This window comes from Nerophis ophidion, linkage group LG10 (genome assembly GCF_033978795.1).
Source record: "Nerophis ophidion isolate RoL-2023_Sa linkage group LG10, RoL_Noph_v1.0, whole genome shotgun sequence".
NCBI lineage: Eukaryota > Metazoa > Chordata > Actinopteri > Syngnathiformes > Syngnathidae > Nerophis > Nerophis ophidion.
Window position 1 is genome coordinate 51652201 of NC_084620.1, and position 19615 is coordinate 51671815.

The 19615-nt window shown below is 40.9% G+C and overlaps 1 protein-coding gene across 1 annotated transcript in view; it reads right to left on the reverse strand.

Annotated features, from left to right (window-relative positions):
• utp20 (UTP20 small subunit processome component) overlaps positions 1 to 19615 on the reverse strand; it is a 104477-nt gene that overhangs the window by 62147 nt on the left and 22715 nt on the right. The window contains exons 19-30 of the mRNA XM_061914056.1: positions 18874 to 18950; positions 18711 to 18790; positions 18376 to 18637; positions 18110 to 18301; positions 11398 to 11488; positions 11236 to 11321; positions 8137 to 8262; positions 5594 to 5760; positions 2833 to 3041; positions 2620 to 2763; positions 2480 to 2559; positions 2160 to 2392 (exon numbers count right to left, since the gene is read on the reverse strand). Of these exons, the coding sequence (XP_061770040.1) occupies positions 2160 to 2392; positions 2480 to 2559; positions 2620 to 2763; positions 2833 to 3041; positions 5594 to 5760; positions 8137 to 8262; positions 11236 to 11321; positions 11398 to 11488; positions 18110 to 18301; positions 18376 to 18637; positions 18711 to 18790; positions 18874 to 18950 (1747 nt within the window). The remainder of the gene's footprint in view (positions 1 to 2159; positions 2393 to 2479; positions 2560 to 2619; positions 2764 to 2832; positions 3042 to 5593; positions 5761 to 8136; positions 8263 to 11235; positions 11322 to 11397; positions 11489 to 18109; positions 18302 to 18375; positions 18638 to 18710; positions 18791 to 18873; positions 18951 to 19615) is intronic.

A 19615-nucleotide genomic window follows, 5' to 3' on the forward strand; every position in this document is an offset into this window, starting at 1 on the left:
TTCTTTACAAGCGTATATAAACTTTTGACCACAACTGTGGCAGCATGGTGGAACAGGGGTTTGTGTATGTGCTTTACAATACGAAGGTCCTGAGTTCAATCCCGGGCTCGGGATCTTTCTGTGTGGAGTTTGCATGTTCTCCCCGTGACTGCTTGGTTTCTACTCCGGCTTCCTCCCACCTCCAAAGACATGCACCTGGGGATAGGCCCCTCCCCCCTCTAAAGACAGGCCTGGGCCATTATTTTGACTCGGGGGCCAAATTTTGAGAAAAAAATGTGTCTGGGGGCCGGTGTATCTATTTCTGGGGAAAACTAATATAAAACCTCACAATAAAGTCTGATTGAATGCTAAAAATGTTATGACAGATCACCTTAAAAACGGAATGGAATTCAGAATTTTTCTATGAACGATAAAACCCTAAATATTGGCAACATATGAACGTCACACCCCCCTGTACATATTTTACAATCAAGCCAAATGCAACAAACATCGAAATATGGACACGAAGGGTAAAAAAAACCCTATACAATCTGATAAATCACTAAACTTTAGAACTTTCTTGTAAAAATCTCCTTCTGCATCAGTCCCTGACACCCACATTTCAAGCTCTGAAAACACTCTGTGGAAACGCTCCCCACCGACACTGCTTGGTGCCTCGTCTGGGCTGCTGTGACGTAGATTTCCATCGTCACTAGTAGGGATGTACGTATACGGGTATTAGTATAGTACAGCGATACTAATAAATCCTATTCGGTACCATACCGCCTCTGAAAAGTACCGGTCCGCCACACCCTAAGATTTTTTGTTTAAATAAAGCCAATGACGCATTTTTTTTCGGTCCCCTATATTTAGAAAAGTATCGAAAAATGCCGAAAAGTATCGAAATAATATTGGCATCGGGACAACACTAGTCACTAAAATATCATGCAAAAGTGCAGATTCCAACCATTGAAATACTTTGTAAAGTTAAAGACTTAAGTTCAATAGAAAACATGACTGCTCATCATAATGGCAGCAACACTTTCCATCTTAAAGATCTAAAAAAATATTTGGGAATGTCCGGCGGGCCAGATTGAAAAGCTTAACGGGCCGCATGTAGCTCCCGGGCCTTACTTTGCCCATATCTGTCCAAAGACATGCACCTGGAGATAGGCCCCTCCCATCTCCAAAGACATGCACCTGGGGATGGACCCCTCCCATCTCCAAAGACATGCACCTGGGTATAGGCCCCTCCCACCTCCAAACACATGCACCTGGGGATAGACCCCTCCCACCTCCAAAGACATGTACCTGGGGAAAGGCCCCTCCCACCTCAAAAGACATTCATTTGGGGATAGGCCCCTCCCACCTCCAAAGACATGCACCTTGGGGACAGGCCCTTCCCAACTCCAAAGACATGCACCTAGGGATAGGACCCTCCCACCTCCAAAGACATGCACCTGGGGATAGGCCCCTCCCACCTCCAAACACATGCACTTGGGGATAGGCTCCTCCCACCTCCAAAGACATGTACCTGGGGATAGGCCCCTCCCACCTCCAAAGACATGCACCTAGGGATAGACCCCTCCCACCTCCAAAGACATGCACCTGGGGATAGGCCCCTCCCACCTCCAAAGACATGCACCTGGGGTTAGGCCCCTCCCACCTCCAAACACATGCACCTGGGGATAGGCCCCTCCCAGCTCCAAACACATGCACCTGGGGATAGGCCCCTCCCATCTCCAAAGACATGGACCTGGGGATAGGCCCCTCCCACCTCCAAAGACATGCACCTGGGGATAGGTCCTTCCCACCTCCAAAGACATGAACCTAGGATAGGTCCCTCCCACCTCCAAAGACATGCACCTGGGGATAAGCCCCTCCCACCTCCAAAGACATGCACCTGGAGATAGGCCCCTCCCACCTCCAAAGACATGCACCTGGGGATAGGTTGATTGGCAACACTAAATGGTGCCTAGTTTGTGAATGTTATCTATCTGTGTTGGCCCTGTGATGAGGTGGCGGCTTGTCCAGGTTGTACCCCACCTTCCGCCCGAATGCAGCTGAGATAGGCTCCAGCACCCCCCCGCGACCCCAAAAAGGGACAAGCGGTAGAAAATGGATGGATGTATGTATGAATAAGTACTGTCTTATGTTCGGTATCTTTGTGCTTTTCAAACCTGCTGACTCTCTTTGACCCTCGCTCATCTCGGTCTCCATGGCGACAAAGTCCTCATTGGTCTCCGTTTCCATGGCGACAAAGTCCTCTTTGGTCGACAGGGACTCTGCTATGTCCATGACCACCGCGGTGGTGACCGGAGAAGCGTTCCTGGCGCCGAGGATGGCGAAGACGTTTTGGAGGACATCAGACTCGGGGTGGCCTGTGCGCTGTTTGGCCAGGAGCGGGAAATACCTAAGACCCAGGAGGAATGTCATTCGGCAGCATTGAAAAAGCAACATGATTTAAAAAAAAAAAAAAAAAAAGGTGAAAGAAGCGGACCTGGCATGTTTGCACCAGACGTGAATGAGCTTCAGCAGGGGAGTGGGCGAGTAAGTGCTCTCTGACTTGAGGCGAGTCACCTGGAATGAAACCCCTAAATATAAGACGTTCCTTTCAAATCAGCATGACCGAGCACGCACCTGAGGCCAAACAACGGCCAGGAAGACGCCGTCGAGCTGATCGGCGGTGAAAGTCAAGCTTTCAAAGTTGTCGAAAAAATCCTGGACCCTCAGGATCCCGAGACGCCTCAAGTTCTTCAGAGGACCGATGCAACCGGGCTGCACCTGTGGACGGGGAATTTCACAACCGGGTCAGAGAAGGTGCGTTCCTCCCTTGAAGGAGACACCGCGCACCTGTTCCCTCCGCTCCAGCACGGCGGACACGGAGGCGGTAATACACAGCAGGATCTGCAGCACTTTGGGCAGGTAGAGTTCCACCAGGTGGCCCAGTTTCTGGATGACCATGTCGATGATGTTCAACAGACTGTGCTGGCGGCCCAGCGGCAGCACGGCGCCTATGTCGAGCTCCGTCACCGCTTTCTCCACCGCCGCCAAACAGGAACCTGAAAGACAAACAGGAGACGGGTCAACGCGTGGTAAATTCCGGACTATATGTGTCAGAACATTTGTATGTAAGTTATTTTTAATTTTCCTGAAGGAATCAATAAAGTACTATCTATCTATCACAAAACTTTCTGTTCCCGACAAGCAGACAAAAGCAGGCGGCTTGTAAAATTCCGCTGGGTAGGATGGGAAGCGACATGACATGACGGTGTCGGTCTCTTTGATCTGTTGTGATCCACAGAAAGCTCTTGTCTTGACCCGAGATCTACTAAGCGGAGAGGGAGCAGGGCCTGACGAAGCTCCTGGCGCCTTTTCTTTGAACTGTTTTGTGACTGAGTGCAACAGCTTTTTAAGACCTCCTCTCTCATTAGAAACAGCTGTTGCTATGTAATCAGGGCAAGTCCAAATAAAAGAGGAGGCGTAGAACTATCTTGTCAGAGCATGGTGAAGGACAAGGGGCGGTATAGCTCGGTTGGTAGAGCGGCCGTGCCAGCAACTTGAGAGTTGCAGGTTCAATCCCTGCTTCCGCCATCCTAGTCACTGCCGTTGTGTCCTTGGGCAAGACACTTTACCCACCTGCTCCCAGTGCCACCCACACTAGTTTAAATGTAAAAATTAGATATTGGGTTTCACTATGTAAAGCGCTTGAGTCACTAGAGAAAAAGCGCTACATAAATATAATTCACTTCACTTCACTGTTTCAGACGTTTCTCCTCATGAGCCAAACTGAATCCTGTCTCTGTTTAATTCCTTGCTTCTTGTCTGTTTAATAGATGTCATCAGTGTTTGAACCGGACAATATGCCTCTATTTTCCCCCTAATATTTGAATCTTGCGGCTTACAAAACGGTGTGGCTAATTAATGGATTTTTTTGTCGCTGACGGCTGTTATGGCGTCATCTTTACCGTGAATTGATTAACAAGGAACCCGACTTAAACAAGTTGAAAAACTTATTCGGGTGTTACCATTTAGTGGTCAATTGTACGGAATATGTACTGAACCGTGCAATCAACTAATAAAAGTATCAATCAATCTTAAGTAGAGTGGCGTTCAGTTTTCTTCCAAGCAATGTTTGTAAGTTTTACAATATAACTAAAACTGTTTATACTAACTCAACCGTCCCATGTGTGATGTCTGTAGGAGTAAGTGCTAACGTAATGTAATGACGCTAGCGTCGTTTGCATTAGCTAATATGCTTACACGTTTACAAGTGTCTGTGTTAGCAGTATTAACTTACAATGGCTTTCTTTTTGTGTTGTTTTAGTTTTCACAAGAGAGCTGAATATATAGAAAAATATATTTGTTTCTAAGGCCCAAGCTGTTTGTTTACATGCTTTTTTAAATTTCTCTTTGCTATTTGGGCTTATCAATCAATCAATCAATGTTTACCTATATAGCCCTTAATCACTATTGGACCCTAATTAGAATAAAAACAAAGTATCATCTTTTTGTATGATGTACTTAGTCCATAAGTACACAAAGGTGTACTTCATGTTTAGTGACATCCATCCATTTTCTACCGCTTATTCCCTGTGGGATCGCTGGTGCCTATCTCAGCTACAATCGGACGGATAACTGTTTAGTGAAATGCAAATTCTAATTTTTACACTTTTTATTTCCAAATTCCATTGTATGTTATACTCTTCTGACACCACCAGATGGCAGTATAAGAGTCCACATAAGTGGCCATAAGACCCCAATTCAGTAGTGTACACCATTTTGGAAATAAGAGCTAAAAGGTGATGTCCACGCATGTGGCTACTAGACCTTTAGAGGTTAATTAAATTAAATTTAGTGGGTGCGGATAATATACCGATTCACTCTATAGTCAGGATAATCTGGTACTGAGGGAATACAGTTAATATTCTGTTTCCATGTCAACCACTATGCGTTTTAGTCTAGAAATTATTTAATTAGCTGGAATGTTGCCTCATTTACACACAATTTATGTTCCACATGGTGTTTTTTCGTCGTAATAAAAGACGACACTTGGGAAAAATACTTTTTAAGAAATGTTTTCAAAATCTGTGAAGTAAAATTTGGTAGTAGATTGTAATAAAAAAGATTAACCTAACTTAAAAAAAGCATTGTAATGCAGCTATTTCTTGACAAATTACAAAAGATGTGCATTTTTGGGCACCTAATGATTCCATCCAATTCCTTGTGTGAGGATTCGATTCCGAATTCATTCCTGATTAAAACCAATCCTCGCAATAATAATAATCAAATGGAACTTTTTCAAAAACAGGTGACAGGTCAGAAAAGCTAATTCTGGTTGCATGGACATTGCCTAAAAATGCCTTTAAAAATGGATTCTTATAGAAAATAAAAACAATTTTTAAATAGATTTTTGAAAATGATTAATTGATTTAGAATCGGGTTGAATAACAATCACGATTTGGATGTGATAAAAAAATGTTGTGCCCCCCTACAAATGACCCAACCATTGAGACCATTTTGCGCATTGATTTGCATGTCAAAATCTCCACATAACACAACGGGTGTTATGAATAATATGGTGTTAGAGAGACAAGATTTCAAGTTTGGTCACCCTGGCTATGATGGTGGACGGGCTCCAGCAGCAGGTCGATAAACATTCCCAGCTCCTCCGTCTGGCAACTGGCCAGGAAGCGCAGGATGATGGAGGAGCGGGATGCGGCGCTGGACTTCCCCTGGAAACGACTGCCGCCTTTGCTGCGCAGACGACCAAACAGGATTCTGGGGTAGGGTGAAAAAAACAAAATTGGTGATGAAAAGGTGGGATAACACTAACACACACAAACACACACACACACACATACATACATACACACATTTCTTGTATTTGTTACCTTCGAAAAATGCCTACCTCTTTAGGACCACCCTTTCTATACAAATAAAGAAGTGTATTTACAACATGAATAATATATACATACTATGCAAATATAAAAAAAGCTTGTTGTGAAAAATTTGTCGGAATTACACAAGAAAAAGGTGACAGTTTCAAAAGAAAAACTTATCAGTATTATAATAGAAGTTGTCATTTTACTCAACGCAACTCAAACTTTTACAATAAAAACTGAAAATTTTTGCAATATTATGATAAAAGTTGGAATTTTACTCAATAAAAGTCGCAACTTTATAAAAAAAGCTTAAAATGTTGGCAATTTTATGAAAAGAGTCGTAATTTTACTCGACAAAAGTCATAATTTTATAGAAAACAGAGAACATTTTGGCGACATAATAAAAATCAGAATTTTACATAATTTTACTCAAAAAAATTCTCGTTTTTACAGGAACAACAAAAAAATGGGCTATATGTCACCATTTTGCATTAAAAAGTAATAATTTTACCTAACAAAGTTATAATTTTCCAAGAAAATATTGCAATATTACAGAAACAGAAAGAATACGATAAATTGTTCCCAATTTTATAAGAAAATGTTGGCAATTTTATGAAAAAAGTCATAATTTTATAAGAAAACTTAAAAAATGTTGGCAACATTATAATAATAATGGGAATTTTACTTGGCAAAATGACGACAAAAGTCATCATTTTACTCAAAACATTTCTCAATTTTACAGGAACAACAAAAAAATGCGCAACATAGTGATAAAAGTCAGAATTGTATATGACAAAGGTCAACATTTTGCATTAGAAAGTAATAATTTTACATAGTTATAATTTTCCGTAAAAATATGGCAATATTACAAAAGCAGAAAGAATATGAGAAATTGTTCCCAGTTATAGAAGAAAATGTTGGCAATTTTATGAAAAGAGTCATAATTTTATAAGAAAACTTTAAGAATGTTGGCGGCAATTTAATAATAATCGGAATTTTACTTGGCAAAATGATAACAAAAGTCATCATTTTACTCAAAAAATTTCACTATTTTACGAGAACAACAAAAACATTGGCAACATTGTGATAAAAGTCAGAATTGTATATGACAAATGTCATATTTTGCATTAAAAGGTAATCATTTTACATAAAAAAGTTATAATTTTCCGAGAAAATATTGCAATTTTACAGAAACAAAAACAATATCAAAAATTGTTCCTAATTTTAGAACAAAATGTTGGTAATTTTGTGAAAAGAGTCGTAATTTTACTTGACAAAAGTCATCATTTTATCAGAAAACTTAAAAAAAGTTGGCGACATTTTACTAATAATCGGAATTTTTTTAAATGTCTCAATTTTACAGGAACAACAAAAAAATTGGCAATATTGTGATAAAAGTCAGAATTGTATATGACAAACGTCACCATTTTGCATTAAGAAGTAATAATTTTACATAAAAAGTTACAATTTTCTGAGAAAATATTGCAATATTACAGAAACAGAAAGAATATGAGAAATTGTTCCCAATTTTATAAGAAAAAAGTCGACACAATGTGACAAAAAGACTGCTTTAAGTAATAACTTTTTGGGGTGTTTTTTGTTTCTAATTGGTTTATACTCTCCATTATTTACTTCAAGTTATTACAGTATGTCTTTTTTAAATTTTATTTTATTTTTTAAATTAAATTAAATTCTTCCACACACTTGTTATTTCATATGTTGACCAGAGGGGGAGCACTTTTAAAAGCGACAATTTGAAATTTGAAAAAATGCCTCCTTTTTGGGACCACACTTTGACCAGCAGGGGTGCAATCTTATTGGGACCATGATTTATGTCATCACTTCAGTGGCCTAGTGGTTAGAGTGTCCGCCCTGAGATCGGTAGGCTGTGAGTTCAAACCCCGGCCGAGTCAAACCAAAGACTATAAAAATGGGACCCATTGCCTGCCTGCTTGGCACTCAGCATCAAGGGTTGGAATTGGGGGTTAAATCACCATAAATGATTCCCGGGCGCGGCACCACTGCTGCCCACTGCTCCCCTCACTTCCCAGGGGAGCAGTGGTACTTTAACTTTAATAACTTGTTTACACCTCTTCATATGGAAGATACTTTTGCTTATGCATATCTCAAGAAGGGTAGAAATACAGCACGCACGCGCACACACACACACACACACACACACACACACACACACACACACACACACACACACACACACACACACACACACACACACACACACACACACACACACACACACACACACACACACCTCATGAGTAATGGAATGAGCGCAGCTCTGTGGGAAGCCTCAACAACTCCTGTTTCCTCGGAGATGTTGAAATGGACAATTTCTTCTTTAAAGTGCTTGTCGTCCAGCAGCCTCTGCAGATTCTCCCTAAAAACACAGTTACAGTATCAAACATTTTAGTAATAATTACATATGTCCGATAATATCGGCTGATAATTGCTTTAAAATTTAATATCGGAAATTATCGGTTTTAAAAAAGTAAAATTAATGACTTTTTCAAACGCCGCTGTACGGAGCAGTACATATCCGGTAAAACACGGACGGAGGGAGCAGCACAGAAGTAGTTGCGTCTTCCAGTCAGCAGCCCCTCCCCTCTCCCACACACAACACAGTAGTTGACGACTGCAGCATGAGAGGTTTACTGGCGACGCTTGATGACCTCATCAAACTGCTGCGAGCGCAGCATAACAACAACAAGAGTGTGTTGTTGCCGGTGCTGTAGCCATGGCTAACAAGCCAGCTCCCTCGGTGACTGACTAATGACACCATGTCTATGGTTTGGGATTATTTTAAAGCAGTGGTCCCCAACCACCGGGCCGCAGAAGAATTTTTTTATTAATTTTTATTATTTTTTTTTTTTTTATTAAAACAACATAAAAAACACAAGGTACGCTTACAATTAGTGCACCAACCCAAAAAAACCTCCCCTTTTCATGACAAAAACCTCCCTTTTTCATGACAAAGGAAAAAAAAATAAAAAATCCTCCCCGCCGCCGGGCCGCGGGACAAATTATCAAGCGTTGACCGGTCCGCAGCTACAAAAAGGTTGGGGACCACTGTTTTAAAGTGTTTCTGACGGATAAAAAAACTGGCAATTTGCAATGACTGCAAAAAGTTGGTTAAGCGAGGAGGAACCAAGACGTCTTCCTTAAATACGAGCAATTTGATCTCCCACCTCCTCAAGAATCATATATGAATACAAGGGAAAGATGGATGAAAAGCAAACGCAGCATTTCAGAAGCTCTGGCTGACTGCTAAGCCACTTCAAGCACTCACCACTAGCTTGCAGCACATTTGTGTTACTCCTACAAATACTTTGGAGCAAGGCAGATTGAGCCGAGTTTATAGTTCCCTGTTATACAGTATGCCAGGCAGTCTTGCACTAAAGGAGGACTATGTTATTGTTTACTTTATGACTCTAGTATATGCCGGACTGAAGCTGTGTGCCTTCATTGTTTTTGTAGCTGTTGTTTAGAGGCATGTTTTAAAAAAATTATGCACTTTGTGAAGGTCAAAGTATAGTATTTCCCATAGTTGTAGTGGCTATCAGGATTATCTCAGGGAGAGCATATCCAAATTCCAAACTGCTGTTTTCAGGCATGTTAAAAAAAATAATGCACTTTGTGACTAAATAATAAATATGACAGTGCCATGTTGGCACTTTTTTTGCATAACTTGAGTTGATTTATTCGGAAAACCTTGTTACATTGTTTAAAACAGGGGTCACCAACCTTTTTGAAACCAAGAGCTACTTCTTGGGTACTGATTAATGCGAAGGGCTACCAGTTTGATACACACTTAAATAAATTGCCAGACATAGCCAATTTGCTCAATTTACCTTTAATGAATAAATAAATAAATATTATATATATATATATATATATATATATATATATATATATATATAAATGGGTATATCTGTCTGTCATTCCGTCGTACATTTTTTTTCCTTTTACGGAAGGTTTTTTGTAAAGAATAAATGATGAAAAAAACACTTAATTGAACGGTTTAAAAGAGGAAAAAACAGGAAAAAAATTTAAATTAAATTTTGAAACATAGTTTATCTTCAATTTCGACTCTTTAAAATTCAAAATTCAACCGAAAAAAAAAAAAGACAAAAACTAGCTAATTTGAATCTTTTTGAAAAATTTCAAAAAAGAATCTATGGAACATCATTAGTAATTTTTCCTGATTAAGATTAATTTTAGAATTTTGATGACATGTTTTAAATAGGTTAAAATCCAATCTGCATTTTGTTAGAATATATAACAAATTGGACCAAGCTATATTTCTAACAAAGACAAATCATTATTTCTTCTAGATTTTCCAGAAGAAAAATTTTAAAAGAAATTCAAAAGACTTTGAAATAAGATTTAAATTTGATTCTACAGATTTTCTAGATTTGCCAGAATAATGTTTTTGAATTTCAATCTTAATAAGTTTGAAGAAATATTTCACAAATATTCTTCGTCGAAAAAACAGAAGCTAAAATGAAGAATTAAATTAAAATGTATTTATTATTCTTTACAATAAAAAAAATAATTTACTTGAACATTGATTTAAATTGTCAGGAAAGAAGAGGAAGGAATTTAAAAGGTAAAAAAGTATATGTGTTTAAAAATCCTAAAATCATTTTTAAGGTTGTATTTTTTCTCCAAAATTGTCTTTTTGAAAGTTAGAAGAAGCGAAGTAAAAAAATAAATGAATTTATTTAAACAAGTGAAGACCAAGTCTTTAAAATATTTTCTTGGATTTTCAAATTCTATTTGAGTTTTGTCTCTCTTAGAATTAAAAATGTCGAGCAAAGCAAGACCAGCTTGCTAGAAAATAAATACAATTTTAAAAAATAGAGGCAGCTCACTGGTAATTGCTGCTATTTGAGCTATTTTTAGAACAGGCCAGCGGGCGACTCATCTGGTCCTTACGGGCTACCTGGTGCCTGCGGGCACCGCGTTGGTGACCTGTGGTTTAAAGCATCCAGCGGGGCATCACAACCAAATTAGGCATAATAAAGTGTTCATTCCACGACTGTATATATCGCTATCGGTTGATTTCGGAATCAGTAATTGAGAGTTGGACAATATCGGAATATCTGCAAAAAAGCCATTGTCAGACATCTCTAGTAATAATGTCAGAAAAGCATCAGAATACAATGACGTTGACATTGAGGCTAGAAAGAAGAAAAGGTATGGGCAGTCAACATGCAATTCAAACCTCCTGGGACTATACAGGATTGGTAAAGTGATAGCTGAATAATCCCAACTCAACATTCCTGGAGCGTCCCATCCAAGATGCTCACAAAAGGCCCATTGAGGAGAGAAAAGGAGAGCGATAACTTACTTGTACGGGATGACATTGGGGTCCTTGTATGTGAGAAGACATTCAAGGGCCACTCGCTGAATGTGCTGGTCCTGATGGCAGAGGAACTGAGAGGACGGGACAATTATTTCAAAGCATCCCAAGCCGTCTGTCACAGACACCTGGGTGACTTCTGCACGTTACCTGCTCGTAGACTTCTCTCAGGCTGCTCTCCAGGTAGAGCGAGCGGGGGGTGGCGAACTTGGCAAAAACGTTGAGGTGGCTGATCAGCTGTCTGGAAGGAGAAGAGTAACACAAAAAAAAGCGTTCATCACCTAAACATGAATAAAACATTTGAAATAATTAATCAATTCTTTTTATTTTTCAGATTTACCAAGAAGAATCAATGTTCTAAAACTTTAGAAAATTTCAACTTCGAGATGCCATGGACTACTGAACAAAAGATATTTATACAAACCCCGTTTCCATATAAGTTGGGAAATTGTGTTAGATGTAAATATAAACGGAATACAATGGTTTGCAAATCCTTTTCAACCCATATTCATTTGAATGCACTACAAAGACAAGATATTTGATGTTCATATTCATAAACTTTATTTCTTTTTTTGCAAATAATAATTAACTTAGAACCTAATGGCTGCAACACGTGCCAAAGTAGTTGGGAAAGGGCATGTTCACCACTGTGTTACATCACCTTTTCTTTTAACAACACTTAATAAACATTTGGGAACTAAGGAAACTAATTGTTGAAGCTTTGAAAGTGGAATTATTTTCCATTCTTGTTTTATGTAGAGCAGGGGGGCCCACACTTTTTCTGCAGGCGAGCTACTTTTCAATTGACCAAATCGGGGGGATCTACCTCATTCATATATATCATTTGTATTTATTTATTAATGAAAGAGACGTTCTTAACAAGTTAAATGTGTTTAATGATAATAGAAGCATGTGTAACACATATAGATGTCTTTCTTTCACGAAGACAAGAATAGAAGTTGGTGTGTTACCTGATTCTGATGACTTGCATTGATTGGAATCAGACAGTAGTGATGATAACACCCACATTTTCGAATGGAGGAGAAAAAAAGTCCTCCTTTCTGTACAATACCACATGAAAGTGGTTGGTTTTTGGCATCTTATTTATCCAGCTTCCATACACTTTACAAGAAAAACATTGGCGGCAAATTCCGTAGCTTGCTTGATTGAAATTCACGGCACCCGAAGGATCAAGTGATCGCTTGTGCGTGCCAGCTTTCCGAGACTCTTATTTTGTTAGCGGAGGCAGCATGAAGCAGGGCTTTTATTGTGAAGATAGGAAATGTGCAGTTGGCCTTTAGAGTTTTGACGGAAGGTACGGCGCGAGAGTCTGTTGAAATAAAAAGTGTTTCTCGCCTTCCTTTCGGTCATTTTTTTCTTAATAATGATCTCGCAGCAGCCAGCGTCATCTCACAAGACCCTCGGGTGCCGTGAATGTCAATCAAGTGACGTCTTGGTGAAGATTGATGATTGCTAATTTTTAGGTCTATTTTTTTAAAAGCCTGGCTGGGGATCGACTGACACAACCCTGCGGTCGACCGGTAGCTCGCGATCGACGTAATGGGCACCCCTGATGTAGAGCTTCAGTCGTTCAACAGTCCGGGGTCTCCGCTGTCGTATTTTACGCTTCATAATGCGCCACACATTTTCCATGGGAGACAGGTCTGGACTGCAGGCGGGCCAGGAAAGTAACCACACTTTTTTTTTTAAGAAGCCACGCTGTTGTAACACGTGCTGAACATGGCTTGGCATTGTCTTGCTGAAATAAGCAGGGCCGTCCATGAAAAAGACGGCGCTTAGACGGCAGCATATGTTGTTCCAAAACCTGTATGTACCTTTCAGCATTAAAGGGGAACATTATCACCAAACCTACGCAAGCGTCAATATATACCTTGATGTTGCAGAAAAAAGACCATCTATTTTTTTAACCGATTTCCGAACTCTAAATGGGTGAATTTTGGCGAATTAAACGCCTTTCTGTTTATCGGTCTTGTAGCGATGACGTCAAAACGTGACGTCACCGAGGTAATACAGACGCCATTTTCATTTTGAACACATTACAAACACCGGGTCTCAGCTCTGTTATTTTCCGTTTTTTCTACTTTTTTTTGGAACCTTGGAGACATCATGCCTCGTCGGTGTGTTGTCGGAGGGTGTAACAACACTAACAGGGAGGGATTCAAGTTGCACCACTGGCCCGAAGATGCGAAAGTGTCTGCAGCCACACCCCCATTGAATGTGCCAGAGTGTCTCCACATTTTACCGGCGATGACAGACATGGCACAGAGATGTATGGATAACCTGCAGATGCATTTGCAACGATAAAGTCAACTAAATCACAAAGGTGAGTTTAGTTGATGTTGACTCATGTGCTAATCAGACATATTTGGTTGCGGCGTGACTGCCAGCTTATCGATGCTAACATGCTACGCTAATCGACGCTAACATGCTATTTACTGGCGGTGCTAAAGCAGATATGGCACAGAGATGTATGGATAACCTTAAGATGCATTTGTAACGATAAAATCAAAAAATTCACAAAGGTGAGGTTTGTTGATGTTGACTGCCAGCTAATCGATGCTAACATGCTACGCTAATCGATGCTAACATGCTACGCTAATCGATGCTAACATGCTATTTACCGGCGGTGCTAAAGCAGACATGGCACAGAGATGTATGGATCAGCTGCAGATGCATTTGCAACTATATTACGTTTCCTTCCACCCACATTTAATGCGAAAAAAACACTTACCAATCGAAGGATTTAAGTTGCTCCAGTGTCACGAGATGCGAAAGACCTCATCGTTTGGGCTGCACATTTTACCGGCGATGCTAACGCAGCTATTTGGCCATGCTATGGCTATGAATAGCATCAATAGCTATTCGCTCAATAGCTTCAGTTTCTTCTTCAATACTTTAATACTCCAACCATCTGTTTCAATACATGCGTAATCTGTTGAATCGATTAAGTCGCTGAAATCCGAGTCTGAATCCGAGCTATTGTCGCTATATCTTATTGTGCTATTCGCCCTTGTTTGTTTACATTGGCAACACTGTATGACGTCACAGGAAAATGAACAGTGGCTTCGAGAGAGCGAAAATAAGGCACTTTAAAGCTTTTTTTAGGGATATTCCGGGACCGGTAAAATTTTGAAATTTTTAAAAAAAAATATAACAAGCCACTGGGAACTGATTTTTATTGTTTTTAACCCTTTTGAAATTGTGATAATGTTCCCCTTTAAACAAGCTTAGCTGCTATGCAGTCACTTTAGTGGGATGCGACGTGTCATTAGTTTTTATTGTATTCCAAATGTTTTTTGTTTTTAGCTCAATGCCTTCATGATGTTTGTATGTTGTATGTATTTTATGTATTTTTACCTTGTTTTTACTGTTGTACCTTGTTTTTAATGACTACTGCTGCAAACCAAATTGCCCCTCGGGGACAATAAAGAATTTCTAAGTCTAAGCCCAAGGGAAGAATGTGGGAGGGTCATGGAGATCTTTGCACGCCGGATCCAAATGTGCTTGCAGCACCGTGGAGCTCATTTAGAGCACTTTTTTGAGCGCCAGTTAAAAAAGACTTTTTGTGGTGCAGACTTGAAACTTTAGAGATGTCTGCTGCATGGACTTAACCTAATGTAGCTGAATTTTTTTGTTAATGTAAATAAAATTTTGGAAGTTACTCGATTTTTATTGATGCACGTCACACTGGAAGTATTATTACCATGTCTGATGTAGTAGCAACCAAAATGTCACCAAGCATCAGAGTTTTTTCTTTCAAGTTGACTGGTACGATTATAGTTAAAAACTGAAACATGTTACATTTTTGTCATCACAAATTGGATCCGATTACCAGTCTTTGGGTAACGACTGGACTAAGAATCAATTCAACACAATTCTGGCGATGTATTATTTGATATAGTAATTGCGATAAAACCTTTTCAAAACCTTTTTTTGGTTGCTGACACAAATCCCTTCACTGGCTTCCTGTTCCATTCAGTATTGAATTCAAAATCTCCCTACTAACTCACCAGTGCCTCCATGGAAATGCCCCCCTCTACCTCAAGGAACTGCTCACCCCCAAATCCTCCACACGACACCTCCGCTCCATACAGGCTAACCTCCAACCTCCACGGACAAAGCTTCGAACAATGGGAGACCGGGCTTTCTGCTCCGCTGCTCCCAGTCTCTGGAACGCTCTCCCTGACCACCTGAGGGCACCTCAGACTGTGGATGCTTTTAAAAAAGGCTCAAAAACCCATCCTTTTAAAAAAGCCTTTCTATAGACATGCATGCTGGTTGTAGCTTTTGGGCTGTTTCTAGTTTTATATTTTATTTATTTTTATTATTACTATTTTTTACACTGTGGCACTTTGAGGTTGTTTTCTCAACGTAAAGTGCTTTTTACAAATCAAATCTATTATTATTATTATTATTACGTAAACGCCCAGCCAGTAAGCATGGAGATGACTTCAAAATGTCTTTTTAAAAATGTATTATACGTTTTTTTTTTTAAAACAATGAATCAGTTTAGAATGTTGTGGTTTGTGCAGCCCTTTGAGACACTCGTGATTTAGGGGTGTATAAGTAAACATTGATTGATTGAGAATCGGAATAAAAAAGAATACATTTTTTATATGTACCGCTATAATTTACTGATATTTCTTTGTTCCAGAACACTATTTGGGTTTATTTACACCATAAAAGTATCTCATCTAAAGATTCTCACCTCTAGTAAATGTAAAGTGAATTATATTTTTATAGCGCTTTTCTCTATCGACTCAAAGCACATTTCCTAGTGAAACCCAATATTTAAGTTCTGTTTAAAGCAATGTGGGAGGCACTTGGAGCAGGTGGGTAAAGTGTCTTGCCCAAGGACACAACGGCGGTGACTAGGATGGCGGAAGCGGGGATCGAACCTGGAACCCTCAAGTTGCTGACAAGGCCTTCTCTACAAATTGAGCTATACCGCCCCAAGTGTGTATTAAATACACAGAAAAAAAGCTTTAAAAATATAAAAGTTAGAAAATATATACACTCACTCATGAAATAAATATATTGGATATAGAATAATTAATATAGTCAATAAAATAATTTATATTTATGAATTGAATACATATATTAGTGGACATTTACATTTTAATAACTAAGGTTTATTTAATTTGGGCTTAAAAGCCCAAGTTATTGAACTTGTTTTCAAAATGTTGCAAGAATTATTATCTTTAGCACGGTGGATATGGGGTTAGTGCATTTGCCTCACAATACGAAAGTCCTGAGTAGTCCTGTGTTCAATCCTGGGCTCAGGATCTTTCTGTGTGGAGTTTGCATGTTCTCCCCGTGACTGCGTGGGTTCCCTCCGGGTACTCCGGCTTCCTCCCACCTCCAAAGACACGCACCTGGGGATAGGCCCCTCCCACCTCCAAAGACATGCACCTGGGGTTAGGCCACTCCCACCTCCAAAGACATGCACCTGGGGATAGGCCCCTCCCACCTCCAAAGATATGCACCTGGGGATAGGCCCCTCCCACCTCCAAAGACATGCACCTGGGGATAGGCCCCTCCCACTTCCAAAGACATGCACCTGGGGATAGGCCCCTCTCACCTCCAAAAACATGCACCTGGGGATAGGCCCCTCCCACCTCCAAAGACATGCACCTGGGGATAAGCCCCTCCCACCTCCAAAAACATGCACCTGGGGATAGGCCCCTCCCCCTCCAAAGACATGCACCTGGGGATAGGCCCTTCCCCCTCCAAAGACATGCACCTGGGGATAGGCCCCTCCCACCTCCACACACATGCACCTGGGGATAGGCCCCTCCCCCTTCCAAAGACAAGCACCTGGAGATAGGTTGATTGGCAACACTAAATGGTTCCTAGTGTGTGAATTTGAGTGTGAATGTTGTCTGTCTATCTGTGTTTGCTCTGTGATGAGGTAGTGACTTGTCCAGGGTGTACCCCACCTTCCGCCCGAATGCAGCTGAGATAGGCTCCAGCACCCCCCCGCCACATCAAAAAGGGACAAGCGGTAGAAAATGGATTGATGGATGGGCTATTATTTAAGTTAAAGTAGCAATGATAGTAACACACACACACACACACGCGCACACTAGGTGTGGTGAAATGTGTCCTCTGCATTTGACCCATCACTCCTGATCACACCCTGGGAGGTGAGGGGAGCAGTGAGCAGCAGGGGTGGCCACGCCCGGGAATCATTTTGGTGATTACTGATATTTCTTTGCTTCAGAACACTATTTGGGTTTATTTATACCATAAAAGTATCTCTTCTAAAGATTCCCAGCCCTAGTAAATGTGTATTTAATAAACATTAAAAAGGCTTTAAAAATATAAAAGTTAGAGAATATATAAAATCACTAATAAAATAAATATATTGGATAGAGAATAATTAATTTGGTCAATATAAGAATTTATATTATATATTTATGAATTTAATACATATATTAGGGGCAGCGTAGCTCAGTGGCAAGAGGTCGTGCAAGCAACCTAAGGGTTCCAGGTTCGATCCCCGCTTCTGCCATCCTTGTCACAGCTGGTGTGCCCTTGGGCAAGACACTTCATCCACCTGCTCCCAATACCCCCCACACTGCTTTAAAAATGGAACTTAGATAATGGCTTTCACGATGTGAAGTGCTTTGAGTCAGTAGAGAAAAGCGCTATATAAAATATAATTCCCTTCAAAATATAATTCACATTAGTGGACATTTGAATAACTAAGGGTTTATTTAATTTGGGCCGAAAAGTCCAACTTATTTGACTTGTTTTGAAAATGTTGCAAGAATCATTTATTATCTTTAGTGATTACAAATAAGCCATTTATTTCACCTAATTAACATCCAAGTCTTACTTTGCGGCCGCTCTCCGTGGTGGCGCTTTCCTCCGCTGTTTGACCTCCTCTTCTTTATCCTCCTCCTCCTCTTCTTCTTCTTCTTCCTCCTGCTCTTCCTCTCCACCCGCAGCCGCGATCACGGCGGGAGAGTCCTTCTTTCTCAGGTTCTGAGTGGGCGCCACCAGCATGTCGGCGGGGTAGAACTCATTCCTGCATTCAAGATAATCATCCGGATTTTTGTCATCGAGATCAATAGAACTGGCCGTCATGAAAGAAACATTTACCGGATAAACCTGAGCAGCAGAGGGCTCAGCTGCCGGCTGCGGGGTTCCACCCTGTCCGGGAACTGGGCCATGGCGCGCCACATCAGGCTGCGGAAGTTGGGGAAATCCGTCCTGTCGTGGAGGTCCGAGGTCAGCTTGAGGTGCTGCAGGAACAGGACCCCTAAGTCGCCGCTTTCGATGACGTCGCAACCTGGCTCCCCCTGGAGGTCCATGGCCTCATCGTCGCTCTCGTCATCATAACTACTCTCCTGCAGTTCTTTTTCTGCAACACACACAGTGTGGCTTTCCTCACGGAGAACAAGCCTCAAAGTTTGTTGCTGCACCAGAGTCCATACCGGCTAATCCTGCCACCTTCTCCAGATGTTCATGGTACACCGCCCAGAAGTTTTTGTTGTCCATCCCTCTGGCGTGGCTCCTGCACAAACAGTCGACAACAATCTTCCACACCACTTGAAAGACGAACCGCTCATTTTAAAAGGTTCTAGAAGTGACCCTCACCCGAGAAGTTCAATGACGGCGTCCCATAGCGGCCTGAAGTTGACAAACAGCATTGCTAGGAGGTAACGCAGCGGCACCTGAAAGACACAAACGAGAAGATCAAGACTTTATCCATCCATTTTCTTCCGCTTATCTGAGGTAGGGTCGCGGGGGCAGCAGCCTAAGCAGGGAAGCCCAGACTTCGCTCTCCCCAGCCACTTGGTCCAGCTCCTCCCGGGAGAACCCGAAGCGAGCCGGGAGACATAGTCTTCCCCATGGCCTTCTATCGGTCGGACGTGCCCTAAACACCACTATGGACTGGACTCTCACTATTACGTTAGATCCACTATGGATTGGACTCTCACTATTACGTTAGATCCACCATGGACTGGACTTACACTATTATGTTAGATCCACTATGGACTGGACTCTCACTATTACGTTATATCCACCATGGACTGGACTTACACTATTATGTTAGATCCACTTGGGACTGGACTCTCACACTATTATGGTAGATCCACTATGGACTGGACTCACTATTACGTTAGACCCACTATGGACTCGACTCTCACTATTACGTTAGATCCACTACGGACTAGACTCTCACCATTATGTTAGATCCGCTATGGACTAGACTCTCACTATTACGTTAGATCCACTATTGACTGGACTCTCACTATTACGTTAGATCCACTATGGACTGGACTCTCACACTATTATGTTAGATCCACTATGGACTGGACTCTCACTATTACATTAG